General features: G+C 40.3%; 1 protein-coding gene across 2 annotated transcripts; it reads right to left on the bottom strand.

Annotated features, from left to right (window-relative positions):
• Positions 1–785: 785 nt before the first annotated feature.
• MPHOSPH6 (M-phase phosphoprotein 6) lies at positions 786–15,223 on the bottom strand. Of its 2 annotated transcripts, none has more exons than XM_016196984.2 (5): positions 15,172–15,223; positions 10,985–11,097; positions 7,270–7,360; positions 1,889–1,983; positions 786–1,488 (listed from the first exon to the last, which is right to left on the bottom strand). In XM_016196984.2, the coding sequence occupies exons 1-5, from the start codon at positions 15,220–15,222 to the stop codon at positions 1,356–1,358; spliced, it is 483 nt and encodes a 160-aa protein (XP_016052470.1). In that variant the 5' UTR covers position 15,223; the 3' UTR covers positions 786–1,355. The 2 variants fall into 2 exon arrangements, with proteins under 2 accessions (XP_016052470.1, XP_016052477.1); XM_016196991.2 differs by lacking the exon at positions 15,172–15,223 and adding an exon at positions 13,021–14,444.
• Positions 15,224–15,533: the final 310 nt, after the last annotated feature.

The raw sequence follows: 15,533 nt of genomic DNA, 5'->3' as shown, positions 1-15,533 counted from the left end.
CCATAAATTAATGGATTATGGTGCTGGGAAAGCATTGAGAATTTCTGGCTTCTGCCCTGGGATATAGAGAGCTGGAAGGCACACTGTGCTCACCTTCACAATGAAAAAAAGCCAGATTAACTGCAAATTCATGATTTTTTTTTCATAACTCAGTGGAGAGCTGAGGTCACAAAGCAATAAAAATTTAAGGAGATTCAGCCCGGCCAGAGTGGCTCAGTGTTTGAGTGTCCACCCATGAACCAAGAGGTCAATGGTTTGATTCCTGGTCATGCCTGGGTTGAGGGCTCGATACACAGTAGGGGGCATGGAGGAGGCAGCTGATCCATGTTTCTCTCTCATTGATGTTTCTATCTCTATCATTCTCCCTTCCTCTCTCTCTAAAATCAATAAAAATATATATATAAAAAAAAACTTAAGGAGATTCAGAGAGTGAGAGAGAAAATACATACATACACTTCATTTAGTTGCGAGGAACAGAATGAAATGAAATGAAGTCGTAGGTACATATCTCCAGACAGACAGAGACACACATACACATACACTAAATCCCATGGGCCTCTGTACTTACTATTTAGAGTAAGGTTCAGACTAGGAGGTGACCTGGTGGGTGGTAAATTCTACTGAGCTATACTATAGGAAATTGATGGTTGGTTTTGACCCATAGAAATCAACTTCTGATTCAATCTAATATACAACCATATTCTAAATTAGTGGCTGGTTTTTTAAAATTCCAATACTGAATTAGATTAAAATCATTATTTGAAAGTATAAGAGAACAGAAAAAGTATATGAAAACATGTTTATTATAGAACATTATTTTTTAATTAATTAAAAGCTTTAAACAAAAAAACCCATAATTCCACACACTGACTTGGTAGCATGCAAACACTGTAGGTCGGAGAGGCATGTTTGTTATTGATGAATTTACATATAATAAATTCTCATGACATTTGATTCCAAAATGTACAAAATGACTTGACATTATTAATAACTTAAAGTAAAAATGTAAACATAAGGACAACTTAAACACTAGTATTACTTCATGAGTCATTCTAAGGTCAGTGACTAGAGAGATACATTAAAATAAAATCTAGGGTCAAAAAACTTTTAGGAAGCAAACATTACCTTTGCACATTTGGAGATCCAGGGCTAAAACCCCACTCCTGATGAGTACCATCACACAAAGGATGCACAACATCCATCACACTTCTGTTTCGAAAACAGCACGTTCCCAAAATTATGCATTTCTTTACAAATAAAATTACCATATTAACTACAGAGAAACCACTGGAATGAGTTCCAAAATGTGTTAGCTCTCACAAGGCACCCCTGAGCAATATCGTAAGGCGTCCCCTTTAATCTTGGGGCTTTAAGAATGTCTTCTTTACTTTAACTGGCTTGATGTCTCCATTTTCATCTTCTTCATAATTGGCACGGTCTCTTTTTTTGGCAAACTTTTTTCCAATTGTCCCCACCAAGGTCTCATATCTGTTAAGATGATAAATAGCACAAGTTTAATTTCAAATAAAAAAGGTAGAAATCAAGTCTTGTCAACAATGCAACAAAGAATAAGAAAAATCAAAACTATAATTAAAATAAACCATCTGATTCAAAAACTTATGAACTTCTTTAAGAATGACTAAACTGCCCCGGGTTTTGTTTTTGTATTACCCTGAATTGAAATGTATATTCAAAATATGCATTGGAAGCAGCACTGGAAATGAGACAGCAACTGCCAGCCTGCAATAGCATGAACCCATCCCAGGCTGTGCTGGAGAAAGCAGAAACTACTTCCTGCTGTGGTAGACCAGGGGGTAGGAGGAGCGCATATGTGAGAGCCAATGAGTGCTGGGCCCAGATTACAAAACTGTCCCAGGGTAATGGTTACCTTCTAGCCATTTCTTCATCTGACACATCAAGCTCCACTGTTTCATCTTCAACTTCTTCTGTTTTGTTCTTAGCATTCATCTGAAGCATTAATTTCTGAAAAATATACCGACACTGGCTATCAGAGCTGAAAAAGGCTTGTGAAAAGAACTGGTATCAAACGTATTTGAAGGTAGAGAAACAGAAGACTAGCCAAAAAATTTATAAGGACTTTTCTGTAATACTTTATTCCACAATGTGCTAACACAAGGCAGTTCTGAATTTAAAACATAGTAAGACAAAGCCCCACTAGGTTAGACTTGTCATTAATTAAGTTGTACTTTAGATCATAAACCTTATTGTTAGTTACTTATACCTAAAGCAGACACACTGCTATACCAACATGTGGTGGTTAAAAATCAGGAGGGATATCTCCTGAGGAGTGAAGGGTCTCAGCCCCATACCCGGCCCCCCGTCCCAGGGTTCCAGTGCTGGGAAGAACAGTCCTCCTAACTTCTGGCTGTGAAAACCACTGGAGATTGTGGCTGACTAAGACGGAGGGCTGCTGCCGGAGTCCCAGGTGTTCCTCTTAAAGCACCTGCACACAGACTTACTCGGACTCACTTGCCCTGAGCTCCAGCTCTGGGGCAGCAGCTCCAAAGGCTCCAGGGACACACAGGGAGGAAATGAATGACTGGCATCATTGTGATGGCTGAAGGGGCAGCTTTCTCCCAGACAGAAGTGCTAGCATAGGCCATTGTTCCTTTGCTGAGCCCTCCCCTCAGAGCTGGCCGGGGGATGCTATCTGAGTCTCCATCAACCAGGCTTACACTATTCTCTCTGCCCTGGTGATTCTGAGACTCTACCCCACCCAACTTGTGGCTCCACACAAGCCGTTTCCAGTGGCTTTTCCATACAAATGGCCTGTCTTGGCTTATGCTGTGGATTTTTAGAAAATCTCTCAAATAAGTAGCATCCAGCCTCAGCCCTGTACTTCTTGCTAAATGACCTGTGGCCTGGCACTAGCAGCAGCCGACCACGGTTCACAGCTTGGCCTCTCCTGTGCTCCTCCAAGCCCAGCTCTGTAGCAGACGTCTGTAGCTCATGCTGTGGCCCCAGGCAGGGCACAGGAAGCTGCTGACCTTGTCCTGTACTTCCTGGGAGGCCCCAGAGCCAGCAAACCTGGTGGACAGCTTTCAGATCACACCAGATTACAACTCAACCACCTCCATGAGGAACACACTCAAGAGGCGCACTCAGTGGGCATCAGGGACATGCTGAAGTGCAACCTGCTTTGTGCAGTCGATCCCTGCACATCACATCCTCCACAGTGGTCTCGGCCAGTCCTCGAAGTTGATCAACCAAGGGGTAAATACCTCCAAATGACGTGCCAACAGCAATCAAGGCTCTACTACAACAGGACTGCACAGAGCCCCCACAGGGAGCATAGTGCCCAGCTCGGGTGACTGGGGAGGCTGCCCCATTGGGCCCTACAGGACACCTGTCATATAAGGCCACTCTACCAATACTAGGAGATGTAGCAGATCTATTTAATATATAGAAACAAACACAGGGAGGAAGCCAAAATGAAGAGACAAAGAAATGTCCCAAATAGAACAAAACCCCAAAAATGGAGTCAAGCAATCTACCAGGTGTGGAATTCAAAACACTGGTTGTAAGGATGATCAATGAACTTTGGAGAAGTGATGAACTTAGTGACAACTTCAACAAAGGGATAGGAAACATAAAAATGGAAAAAGAAAACATAAAAAGAACCAGTCAAAAATGGAGAATGCCCTAACTGAAATGAAGAATACATTACAGGGAAGCAACAGTAGAGTAGATGAAGCAGAGGATCAAGTCAGCAACTTGGACAATAAGGAAGCAGAAAACACCCAACCAGAACAGCAAAAAGAAGGGAACATAAAACAGTGAGGACAGGATAAGGAGCCTCTGGGACACCTCAAGCGTGCCAACACTAGCACCATGGGGGTGCCAGGAAAAGCGAGCAAGGAACTGAAAACCCATTTGAAAAAAATCACAGAAAACTTCCCCTACCTGGCGAAGGAAACAGGCACATAAGTCTAGGAAGTGCCAAAAAAGATGAACCTAAACAGGCCCACACCAAGACACATTATAATTAAAATGCCAAAGGTTAAAGACAAAAGAGAATCTTAAAAGCAGCAAGGGAAAAGCAGTCAGATACCTACAAGGGAGCACCCATACGACTGTCGGCTGATTTCTCAACAGAAACTTTGCAGGCCAGAAGGGACCTGCATGAAATATTCAAAGTGATGAAAAGCAAGGTCCTCCAACCAAAATTACTTTACCCAGAAAAGCTATCATTTAGAATCAAAGGACAGATAAAAGAGCTTCCCAGACAAGAAAAAGCTAAAGGAGTTTATCACCACAAAACCAGTATCACAAGAAAAAGAAGAAGGAAAAAGATAAAAAACATAAATAATAAAATGGCAATAAATACATATCTATCAATAATTCTGTTAAATGCAAGTGGATTAAATGCTCCAAATGGCTGAATGGATAAGAAAACAAGACCCTTACATATGCTGTCTATAAGAGACTCCCTTCAGATCAAAAGACACACAAACTGAAAGTAAAGGGATGGAAAAAGATAGTTCATGAAAATGGAAACAAACAAAAAAGCTGGGGCAGCATTACTTATACCAGAGAAAACAGACTAAAACAAAGGCTACAACAAGAGACAAAGAAGGACCCAGTAATTCCACTTCTGGGTATTTATCCTACGAAACCGAAAACACTAATGTGAAAAGATACATATCTGTACATTCACTGCAGCATTATTTACAAGAGCCAAGATGTGGTAGCAACCTAAGTGTCCATCAGTAAATGATGGCTAAAGAAGTAGTGCATATATACAAAGAAATAGGACCGAGCCATTAAAAAAAAAAAAGAATGAAATCCTGCCATCTACAAAAACATGAGGGCATTGTGCTGACTGAAATAAGTCAGGCAGTGAAAGACAAATGCTAGAGGATTTCACTTATAAGTGGAATCTAAAAAACAAAATAAACAAACAAGCAAAATAAACTCATAGATATAGAAAATGTACTGATGGTTGCCAGATGGCAGGGGGAATGGGGAGATACGTGAAAGGTGAAAAGATTAAGGACAAATTGGTATTACAGAATAGTCACGGAGATGTAAAATACAGCAGAGACCATATTCAATAATATTGTAACAACTATGTATGGTGTCAGATGGATACTGCTAGATTTACCAAGGTGACCACTTCATATAAATATCTAATCATTGGGGTGGACACCTGAAACTAATATGATATTGTATGTCAATTGTAATTGAAAATAAAAAATTATTAAAAAAACAAAACAGACACACTGTTACATACTCTAGTGAGTAGGGGAAAGAAAGAGTAAACTTTCAGATTTCCTCCAAACTTCCCATCTTTGAACCAAACATAAAAGTATTATAGTCAAGAGTAATTTTAAATGCATTTTTATTTTTTTATGGCAGTGGTGGGGCAGCAAATTGCTGGATGAAGAACTGGAAAGCTGGCTCTGGTATAATGGGGAGGACCTGCCTCGCACCCAAACATGAGGGTGGATAATGTATCCTGCATGATGTCCATGTGTCCTGGGACTCCCCCATCTTTTCTCACATTAACCTTTACTTGATAGTTACCCTCTGTCAGATTTTATTTTTACTGTACAATACTTTCTTTACAGCAAAGGTAGAACAGGAAGGGAAAGTGGACGAGAAACCAGTCTCAATTAGCTTTTCCAACATTTAAAGGACTAAAAATAAAATAATTTCGGGAATACAAGCTCTGTGAGGGCATACACTTGGGTCCCCTGCTGCATTTCCAGTGCCTCAAGAGGACTGATGCACCACAGGCACTGAATAAATATCTACCGAGAAAATAAACTCTATGCCAGGTGCTGCTAGACAAACATGCAATATTAAACTTGTGTTCTAAACACATCCTGCTTATAATAAAGTAAGCGCTCTCAAGTTGCTATCACTCTTTTCATAACCAGGTATATTGAACTTTTCTCACATTTTTATGACAGCTCAGATTTGTAAGTCAAACAGTTCAAAACTTTTCCCCAGAGTGTACTCAATGGTACAGAGTGCCAGTAATTAAAATCATTTCCTAATGACCTCTCACATCAAATTCTGAGGGCCAGATCAACTCCTTTTCCCACACACCAGACATACTTTGGAGCGCCTGTCCACCCACAGCCTCAGTCTTTGGGTATCACACACTCATTATCTATCTGTTTTTTCCTCCTTTGCTCTATTGCCCTCTTTCTTTTCCCAATCTAAAGCTTTAAGCAGGCCAAAGCAAGGAAAGCATGTATTAAAAACAAACACTTTTAGTGTTGATTTTGTATAAAGTAAATTTAACAGCTTAATTATCATAACCCTTTAAGGGGGGCGGGGGGGACTAAACTATAATCTTTACATAAACTCTGGCAATTAATTTGGTTAGCTGTGGTTGTCTACTGGCATCCTTAGAAAAGTGGTTTTCAACCAGGGAAATTCTGCTCACCAGGGGACCTCTGGCAATGTCTGGAGACATTTTTGGTTGCCACAACTGGGTGTGTATGTGTGTGTGCATGCGTGTGCACACTACTGGCATCTAGGGGGTAGAGGAAAGAGACTAGGGATGCTGCTAAACATCCTACAATGTGCAGGACAGTCCCTGCCACAAAGAACAATCTGGATCAATACATCAAATAGTGCCAGGGCTGAGAAACCCTGGCTTCACGTGATATAAAACTAAAACTTATATCATAGACCCCCATTTGGTTGGTCAAGTACCTGACAGGATGGCTTTTAATATACAACCAGATTTCTGATTTTTGTTAAGTGAAAGCATGTGCTTCTTTAAAAACCTGAGGAAGGAAAATTCAAATGAACAGAGCAATTATAAGGTGACTATTTTACTTTTCAAACCAACTTCCTAAAGGATTCTTTTAAAAATCTATTTATAAGTTTGGAACAAAACCTGCCCATTAAAAAGTCAAATTACTCAATTTGTAAGTAACATTTTTTTCCAATAGAAAAGATACATTTATAGATGCGAGAAAATAATTTTTCATAATGGTATCATATGAATAAAATCCTGACGTTCCTGTAAAAGACCCGAGCTGAAATTCTAACACAGTGTGGCACTGTTAGGGACTTATACTGCTACATTAAATTATCTACTCAATTCTATCATAAAACTAGACTGCAATGCCTGCAATTTCTTTAAATAGCTATGGCAGTATTTCAAGACTTGTTATTTTCCATATAATAAGGAGAAATGGTACCAGGTGGGGAAAAACCTAAACCCAATTATTAGCATAAAGAATTCGATTGGAAAAATTTTAAATTTGAAGTAATTATATTTAATACCTCAACCTCAGGATTAAATCCTCTGAATGACATTCTTCCATACAGAAGATCTTCACATAACAAGAAACTCTGCTCTTCTATTATGAAACTCCTAAATGGGAAAATAAACCTGTATTAATAGTATGTCTACTTATAACAACAAAGCACAGCAAATGTAAGTCAAGATTTCAAAAAAAAAAATCAAAAAATAAATCTTATAGTTATCATTAGAATCACGTAAAACTGCAGTAAGATTTCTAACCTAGGGTTAGAAATTAAACTGATTAGCCCTAGCGGGTGTGGCTTCGTGGTTAGAGTGTTGGCTCACGCACTGAAGGGCATGTACCTCGGTTGCAGGTTCACTCCTCCGCCCCTGGTTGGGGTGCCTGCGTGAGGCAACCAGTCAATGTTTCTCTCTCTCTCCCTCCTTCCTACTCTCTCTGAAAAGCAATGGAAGAAATATACTCAGGTGAGGATTAACAAAAAAAAAAAAACCTACTAAAAAAATCCCCCAAAAAGGATTAACATGTGTGGCGAACATATTAGATAAGAACTGTGGGCTGGAGGCACAGCCTCTTCTACATACTACATTTAATTTACATAAATGCACAATGTAGAGACCTAAAGTATTTATAAATGTGAATTTTCCATACATGATGCAAAATTTCCTTGATGTTTACACCCCACACCAAGTTCTTTATTAGTAAATACCCAGAAATTAAGAGTCCTGGGCAGCTTTAAAAGAGTTTATTAGTCGGAACTCTTAGCTATGAACAATGACTTACTCTGGATGACTTAAGCAGAGAAGGAATTTATTGTAAAAATACTGGGTATATCACAGAATCACTGGGAAAGCTAGATGAAAAGTAGAAAATGGGCAGAAATGAGGGTGGACAGGTGACTGACCCTAGCCGACTCTGCTCAGTGGTTAGAGCATTGGCCCGAGGATTGAAGGGTCCTAGGTTCGATTCTGGCCAAGGGCATGTACCTGGGTTGCAGGCTTGATCCCCAGACCGTCAGGGCTCGGGCGGGAGACATCAATGTCTCTCTCCCCCTAAATGTCCTCAGGTGAGGATTAAAAAACAAAAAATATATGCCGAACGGGAGTGGGTGAGGGGTGGAAGGGATCAATGGGGAAAAAAGGGGACATCTGTAATATTTTGAACAATAAAAAAAATATATATGCTGACCTTATGATCCAGCAATTCCACCTTTAACCAAGAGACATAAAAACAGAATTCTATCCAATTCATCCAAATTTTTTTTATCTAAAGAATTTGTCCTTGGTTGCTTTATGAGGTATGGTCTGGGTAGGCCTCTTGGATGGGGTGATATTTGAGCAAAGTCCAGAAGACAGTGAAGAACAAGAAATGAGGATACCTGGGGAAAATACCTGAGGGACTAGTTAAAAGTAAAGGCCCTGAGAGGAGAATGTAAGTGGCATGCCTGAGAAATAGTTAGGAAACCTCTATCACTTGAAAGGAGAGAAAGTAAAAATGGTAGGAGGTCAAAATTATTTCCCCGATAACACCAAGATGCTATTTGTCTTTTTCACAATTTGACATCTGCACAGTGTGTGCAAAAGCAATTATGGGTAAAACCACATCTTATTATGAATTAAAGTAGTGACACCAGTCATTACATTGTTCACTGAACGCCAGCTTTCAGTTAAAAAAAAAACCCCACCAATAATTATGTCCTAGATGAAGCACTAAAAATGTATTAATTGCCCTTGATCTCAGCCCTTGATTACACTTTAAAAAATACTCTCTACACAAAATGGGAAGCATACATAAGGTGCTTCTGGCTAGTGAAGTATGACTGTCTTGAGAAAATGCATGTGTGATTGAGCTGTGAGTTGACTGAGCTATTTTTTTCGTGGTACACTGTAACTGTAGTTATTCAGACTTGGGTACTTAGTAGATGTTTTCTTGAAAATAAAGTAAATTTGTCACTTCAAGGGAGATGACTGACAATACTTAATTGCAATTCAAGCTTTAAGCAAAAATTAGAATTTTGAATAGTTTGTATATGTCATTTTGGGCTTGACAGCTTCCCAATACTTAAAGACATTTCTGATGAAACCCATGGTGATATTAATGAATGTAATTTTTGATACTGTACTATGAAATGAGTTATTTGGAAAATCTATATAACTCATTAAACTAATGTATTCCAAATGAGAAATGCATGATGTTATGAAATTAAGCACTGACAAAAGATCTATTCAAAATGTAAGCTAGACCAATGAGTATGAAAGGTTCTAACATGTTTTCAGATTCCACACTGGGGTTAACTTTTAAAAAACTACTACTTATTGAGTTTTAGAGTAATATCAAAGAGTTATCTGAAAAGCTATTACAACACCTCTACCTTTTCAACTACATCATATGTGTGAGGGTGGACTTTCTTTATATACTTCAACCAAGACAACATATTACAGGCTGAATGCAGGACTTAAAAGAATCCAGCGGGTGATACTGAAATCAAGATGGAAATCATCCTGCCCTTCAATGAAAGTAACAAAATATCTGGGATACTTTGTGCAAGTTTAGTCAAAGCATAAAATTAAATTACAGCTCCTTACCAGTACCCCCTGCTTCCAAATCCATACCATCTCTGACATTACCTTCCCTTTCCTCACTAACATCTTCCTTCCTCTGGGAAGCAGTAAAGGAAAGCAAGTACACAGAGAAGTAAGCAGAGAAAGCAAAGTACCTTCCTCCCATCCCTCCTGGTGTGACATACTTTCTATCTTAGAGAAGGGTATCTGACCTTCCAAAAAAGATCCAGAGAAGATCAGTCAAATGAACAATGAAGTACAACATGTTAAAAACAAAAAATAAATTATAAGGTATAGAAAGGAAAAGCATAAATGTACCTGAAGATAATAAGCAGTATCTTCAGTCCTTTGATAAAGTTTAAGTAAAACCTCCTTAGCACAGAGCTTACTAAGGTAAGAAAAGCATCAAGGAGGAATGATAAGTAGCTTCCAGAAGAATTTATATAAACTAATGAATAATGTGAATCCATCACTCCTTCATTCAAAATTATTTATCAAGCACCAGACAACCTTACAGTGGAAGAGAAATGGTCTAGTGTGTTATCTCAGCTTTAGCAATGACTAGTTGGGTGACTCTGAGCAAGTTATTTTCTGTTAAGCTTCAGTTTCCTCAACTATAAAATGGATAAAATACAGTAGCCAGCTCTCAAGTTTGCTATGAGGATTAAATAACTGAAAGATATAAGTGCTTAGCCAAGTTCCTAGCACACGCTCCAGACTCAATAAATGTTAAGATGACTGGTAGTAATAATAAAATTTTTAAAAACAGAAAAGAAACAAACAAAAATTTCTTGATCTGCTTTTAAGAATCTCAGTCTAATGAAGAATTCTGTTAAACTAAAATAAAACTGGAGAGCCCTGAAATACACACCTAATCTCTGGAACTTAATATGTAGCAAGTACATTACAGAGTCTCATAAAAGGTCCCCAGTTACTATCAGAGGTATGGGCTAGATTCCTTTATGCAATGCAAAGAAAGAACAATGCTATATATATGACAGCCGAGGGCCAGGAAAAATGCATAAATTCAAGTAGACCTCTTACAGGTTTAATAATTTTAGAAAACTACTTGTAAGGCTAATTCAAGAAACTGAATAGATGATGAGTTACATTTACAAGGATTTTGCTTTGAATGCCCGAAATGTCATTAATATAATTTCTAACAAAACTTACTCTTTCTCTTTAAGTTCTGGCAAATCCAAATACCAGTGCTCTTCACTAATGATTTTCTTTTCTTCCTCTTCTAGTTGTTTCTTGGTTTCTGAATCCAGTCCCCTTTGCATGAACTATCAAAACAAAACAAAATCAGTGTCAGCAACTAATTTCCCCAACTCAGAGCTAAAAAAATAACCAACCTCAAACAACTTTATTGTTTCACTTGCCCTTGCCCATTTCTCCAGGAATCCCATCTCATGATTGAGGACTCTATAAATGTAGACGGAAGCAAAGCTACATCAGTAAGCCTGTTGGTCACTTGTATCTATTCTCTGAAAAGCTCATCAACTCTACAGCTGCTCTTTATTCTAAAATTTGCAGAAGCTCAACTCAAAATAGGCCAGACAAAATAGCAGTCCTGCTGCTAGTCTCTCCCCAGCACAAACAATAGCTCTATTTCCAGGGGACAGGCAAATAAACCAAGAAGTTAATCACAGAAAAATGATAAAGTATCAATACAGGAAAAAAATAAATTCAGAAACCACCCAGCAGTTAGGTCTACGATTCCACTGGTTTCCATTTACCCCTATTTCTTTCCCTTATCCAGGCTCCATACTGCTTTTCCCTCCACACCAGCTCTTCCAAAAATACAAGCATTTTTAGGCATAAGGGCTTTACCAATGACTACTAAATGAAGTGACTTAAAAAATGTCACAAATAAAATATAGGGATAACAGCAAGTTCTCATGAGGATGCGAGGAAACTGGATCTCCTCTGTGGAAAACAGCTAGACAGATATTACCCAGCAACTGTCCTCTTGGGCATTTATCCCAGAGAAATGAAAACTTACGTTTACTCAAAAACTTATATATGAATAATCACAGCAGCTCTATTTGTAATAGCGAAAACCTGTAAACAATCAAAATACTGAACAGGTGAATGGTTAAAATAAACTGTAGTACATCCACAGCATGGACTACTACTTAGCAATAAAAAGGAAGGAACTATTCATATATTTAACTTAAACGGATCTTGAGTGAATTATGCTGAGTGAAAAAAAAAGCCAATCTCAAAGGCTATATATTGTATGATTCCACTTACCTAACATCCTTTAAATAACAAAATTATAAGAATAACAGATTAGTGGTTGCGAAGGAGTGGTTAGTGATGACACAGGGAGTGGGTATTGTACAAAGGTGTAGCTAGAGGGATCCTGTGGTGACAGAGCAGCTTTGTATCTTGAATGTGATGGTTGTTAAAACACACACACTCACACACACAGAGAGTGCAAGTAAAATGGTAAAGCCTGGGCAAGCTCTGTGGGTTGCTCCATCAGTCTCCTGGCTTTGCACTCCTTGTTTGTCTGCCCTCATCCTTTCACCTGTACCTATATCCTCACCACCGGAGAGAACTGGCAGTTTCTGGAAAGCACACCCTGTACTTCCCAGTCCTTCTGTTCTGCTATTCAACATTATGCTTCTATTTTATGCCTGACAAAATAGTCACTTGTGAAGGCCCAGAGCATGTCTCCTTTGATAAACTTCCTTGCTTCTGTACCAGCTTTATAAACACCAGCTTATTGTTCATTATGCTTCTTCTATGTCTCCCAAAAGACTAAGATTGTGAATGTAGACGATGTCCCTTGATCATCCTGTATTACTGGTACCTGGGCTGCAACTGGTACATGGAAAAGAGTTCAATAAAGGTTCTCTGAATATAACTGGTTCTAGACTTGTCTTATTTTTCCAGATTTCCTTTCTTGTACATCTTATTCCATTACTCATATTCTTTGTGGTAATCACCAATCCTGTCCATATGCTCTTTTATCTCTTTTAAAGTAGATATTCTTTATGGTATGGGAAATGGCCATATTAATTGTACCAAAATATATACATGCATACGCATACACATATACATATTTCTTTACTTATGGAAAGGATAGGAAACCCTGTGACTATGAATGAAGCAACTCCAGACTTAGGTAGCAGTTCAATTCTTCTGTTTCCACAACATCTAAAAACATACTCTAAAGCCAGTGATTTAGTTTTACTCACAACTAAGGGCCTGGCGCAGGTATCACAAAATTTAGTCCTTAGGTTAGACTTCTGTTCTTGTAAATAGTTTTACTGGAACAAAGCCACACTCATTTAGTTCTGAACTACAATGGCCAAGCTGAGTAGACAGACTGGCCACAAATAAGTATTTACCTATCACTTTACAGAAAAAGTTCACCAACTCCTGTCTTAGAGTCCAAAAGAGCTAAAATCACAAATCAGCACCCTCTCTACAACAATTCTATCACCCTGACAGACCTTCCACCTACATTCTTCACTGTCTACTTCCCATCAGGATCAATCTCCAGCCCCCAATAGCTGAGCCCAGTCAGGGGGCTTCAAGTACACTGGCAAACAAGTGAGTTGATATTAAATCCTCAACACTGTCATTCTTGCTCTACACTTAGCTCTGGATGAACAGCTACAATGAGTACAGTAACCTCAGGCAGCTGCTCCCTTCCTTCTCATAAGACACTCACCTCTACCTGTACATACAGCGTCTCCTGCTCTCTTGCCAATGAGTTCCTTCTTATCAATGATGGAAGTTGTTAACCCAAATAGAGAACCTTTCCTTTGCTTCAATGTCTAATTGAATCTCTCTCAATTATTTGGGTAAGGAGTAAACAATTTCTTAAAGTCAGTTTCTTCATTCCTAACTTCCTAGCCGAATCTCTGGTCTGGGCCCTAATCACCCAGCACGCATTCACTTAACTTACTCCAAGAGTTAAACACTTCTAAAATCTTTTCAGTGCTGTTTTGTCAATCCACTCCACTTCTTTGAAATCTAAATGATCACAAACCATAAGCCAAGAGAAAACTCTGTTCAGTCAAGATTCAAATTTTGCTAATATGCGTGAAAGAAGTCCTTTAGACAGTATACATTATGCTATGACGTACCCTCCACTTTCGCTCGCCTTATTCATCCCTGGTTACAGCCTAGCTCAACCCAATTCTCATTTTGCACACGCAGTATTTACTCTTCAACCTTTCAGAACATTATTTACCCCTTGCTCCCTCTTCCTGAAAACCGCACAACCTAACGGTTTACATCTATAAGTGTTCAGCAACCAACAGTAATTACCAACAGTAATTAAGAGCAAAGGCGCTCTGGAGCCAGACTGCTTTTTTAGCAGTAAGGAACTTTGGGCAAGTTACTTCTCTGTTTCAGCTGCCTCCACTGCTAGAGAGGGATAATAACTGTACCCACCTCAAGGGGTTACCTGCCATTCTTGGGGTGATACAGGCAAAGCACTCAGAACAGTGTCTGGCACATAGCCTAGAGCTATACGTGTTTGCTATTATTAAGTTTTAAAGATTGGTTGCTTCCCCTGTTTTAATTCCTGTATTCATTTTAGCTAGCCTTGTTTCCCCCCCCATTTTGATACTACTTGATTAAATTTGAATTATAAAAACCAATTTTGCTTGACATAACTCACTTTAACCTCAACTGTTACAATTCCACCGCGCCACCCCTGCAGCCCTCACCCAGCTCCTCAGAACTTCCGGGTGGTCTTTCTGACCGCAATCCTGTCTGTCTTTCACCAAGTCTCCCCCACAGCACGGAGTAAGGCACAGCTAATGATACCGTTCCCCGAGCTCAACAGCTTCCCAACGCTCACCAGATAAAGAAAAACATCCTTGTTCTGGCTTGAAATTCCCAGCTCTGACCCGCCCACTGTTTCAGGCCCATTTCTTGCTACTCGCCTTCCAGACATACTGAATTATCTTTAGTTCTTCAAACTTAGCATAGACCTCTCTTGGCTTTTGCCTCTCAGACTTCTGAACCCTCTCATCCCCCAGTTCTCCCAACCACCCTTCAGTCTCTACTTAAGCACCGCTCCGCATAAGCCCAAATGAGTTCTCGGGGCTCCCAGCGCTTCCAGCCTCACCGCACATAGTATCCTAACTGCTTGTTTACGTCTCTGTCTCTCCTATTCGATCGACCTCCGGCTTTACGAGAGAATCCGCCGGATTTCTAATCCAGTTCCCAGTGCCTGACGCAGAGCAGGCGCTACGTGAATGAATGAACGAACGCGAGAGCTGGAGGCCCTCTGGCCGCCCCCTCCCCGCACACCCGTTGCCCCGGCCTCGGCAAGGCCAGCAGGACCCGGTGGCCCTGGCCTCCCACCCTGGCTCCACCGCACCCCGCACCTTCATGCGCAGCAAATTCTTGGACAACTTGGTCTTGCGCTCGGCCGCCATGATGCTTCCGGCCCGGTCCCGCACTCCGCCGCGAGCCCCCACCGCGCACGCGCGCCGCTACGTACAAAGCGTCGGCGTCTTACGTAGCGTGCGTCGCCCCGCCCCGTGGCCGCGCCCCTGTTTCTCGCGTTTGAACACCCGCGGCTCTTCGCGCGCTGGCTTCAGGGCGCGGTTACCATGTTTGGAAGCTCGGGGTGAGGGCGCCACCGCCCTCGCAGGGATGAAAGACTCTTAATTGAGGCCGAAGCCGGAGGAGGCCGAAGCTCTGGTCGCTGCGAGCTGTGGTTCCGTCGCGGGCTTCGGCCGAGCCC

The sequence above is a fragment of the Miniopterus natalensis genome, chromosome 18 (assembly GCF_054644295.1).
Source record: "Miniopterus natalensis isolate mMinNat1 chromosome 18, mMinNat1.hap1, whole genome shotgun sequence".
NCBI lineage: Eukaryota > Metazoa > Chordata > Mammalia > Chiroptera > Miniopteridae > Miniopterus > Miniopterus natalensis.
The sequence above is the reverse complement of the archived record's forward strand: the minus strand, read 5'-3'. Positions and strand labels throughout refer to the sequence as shown.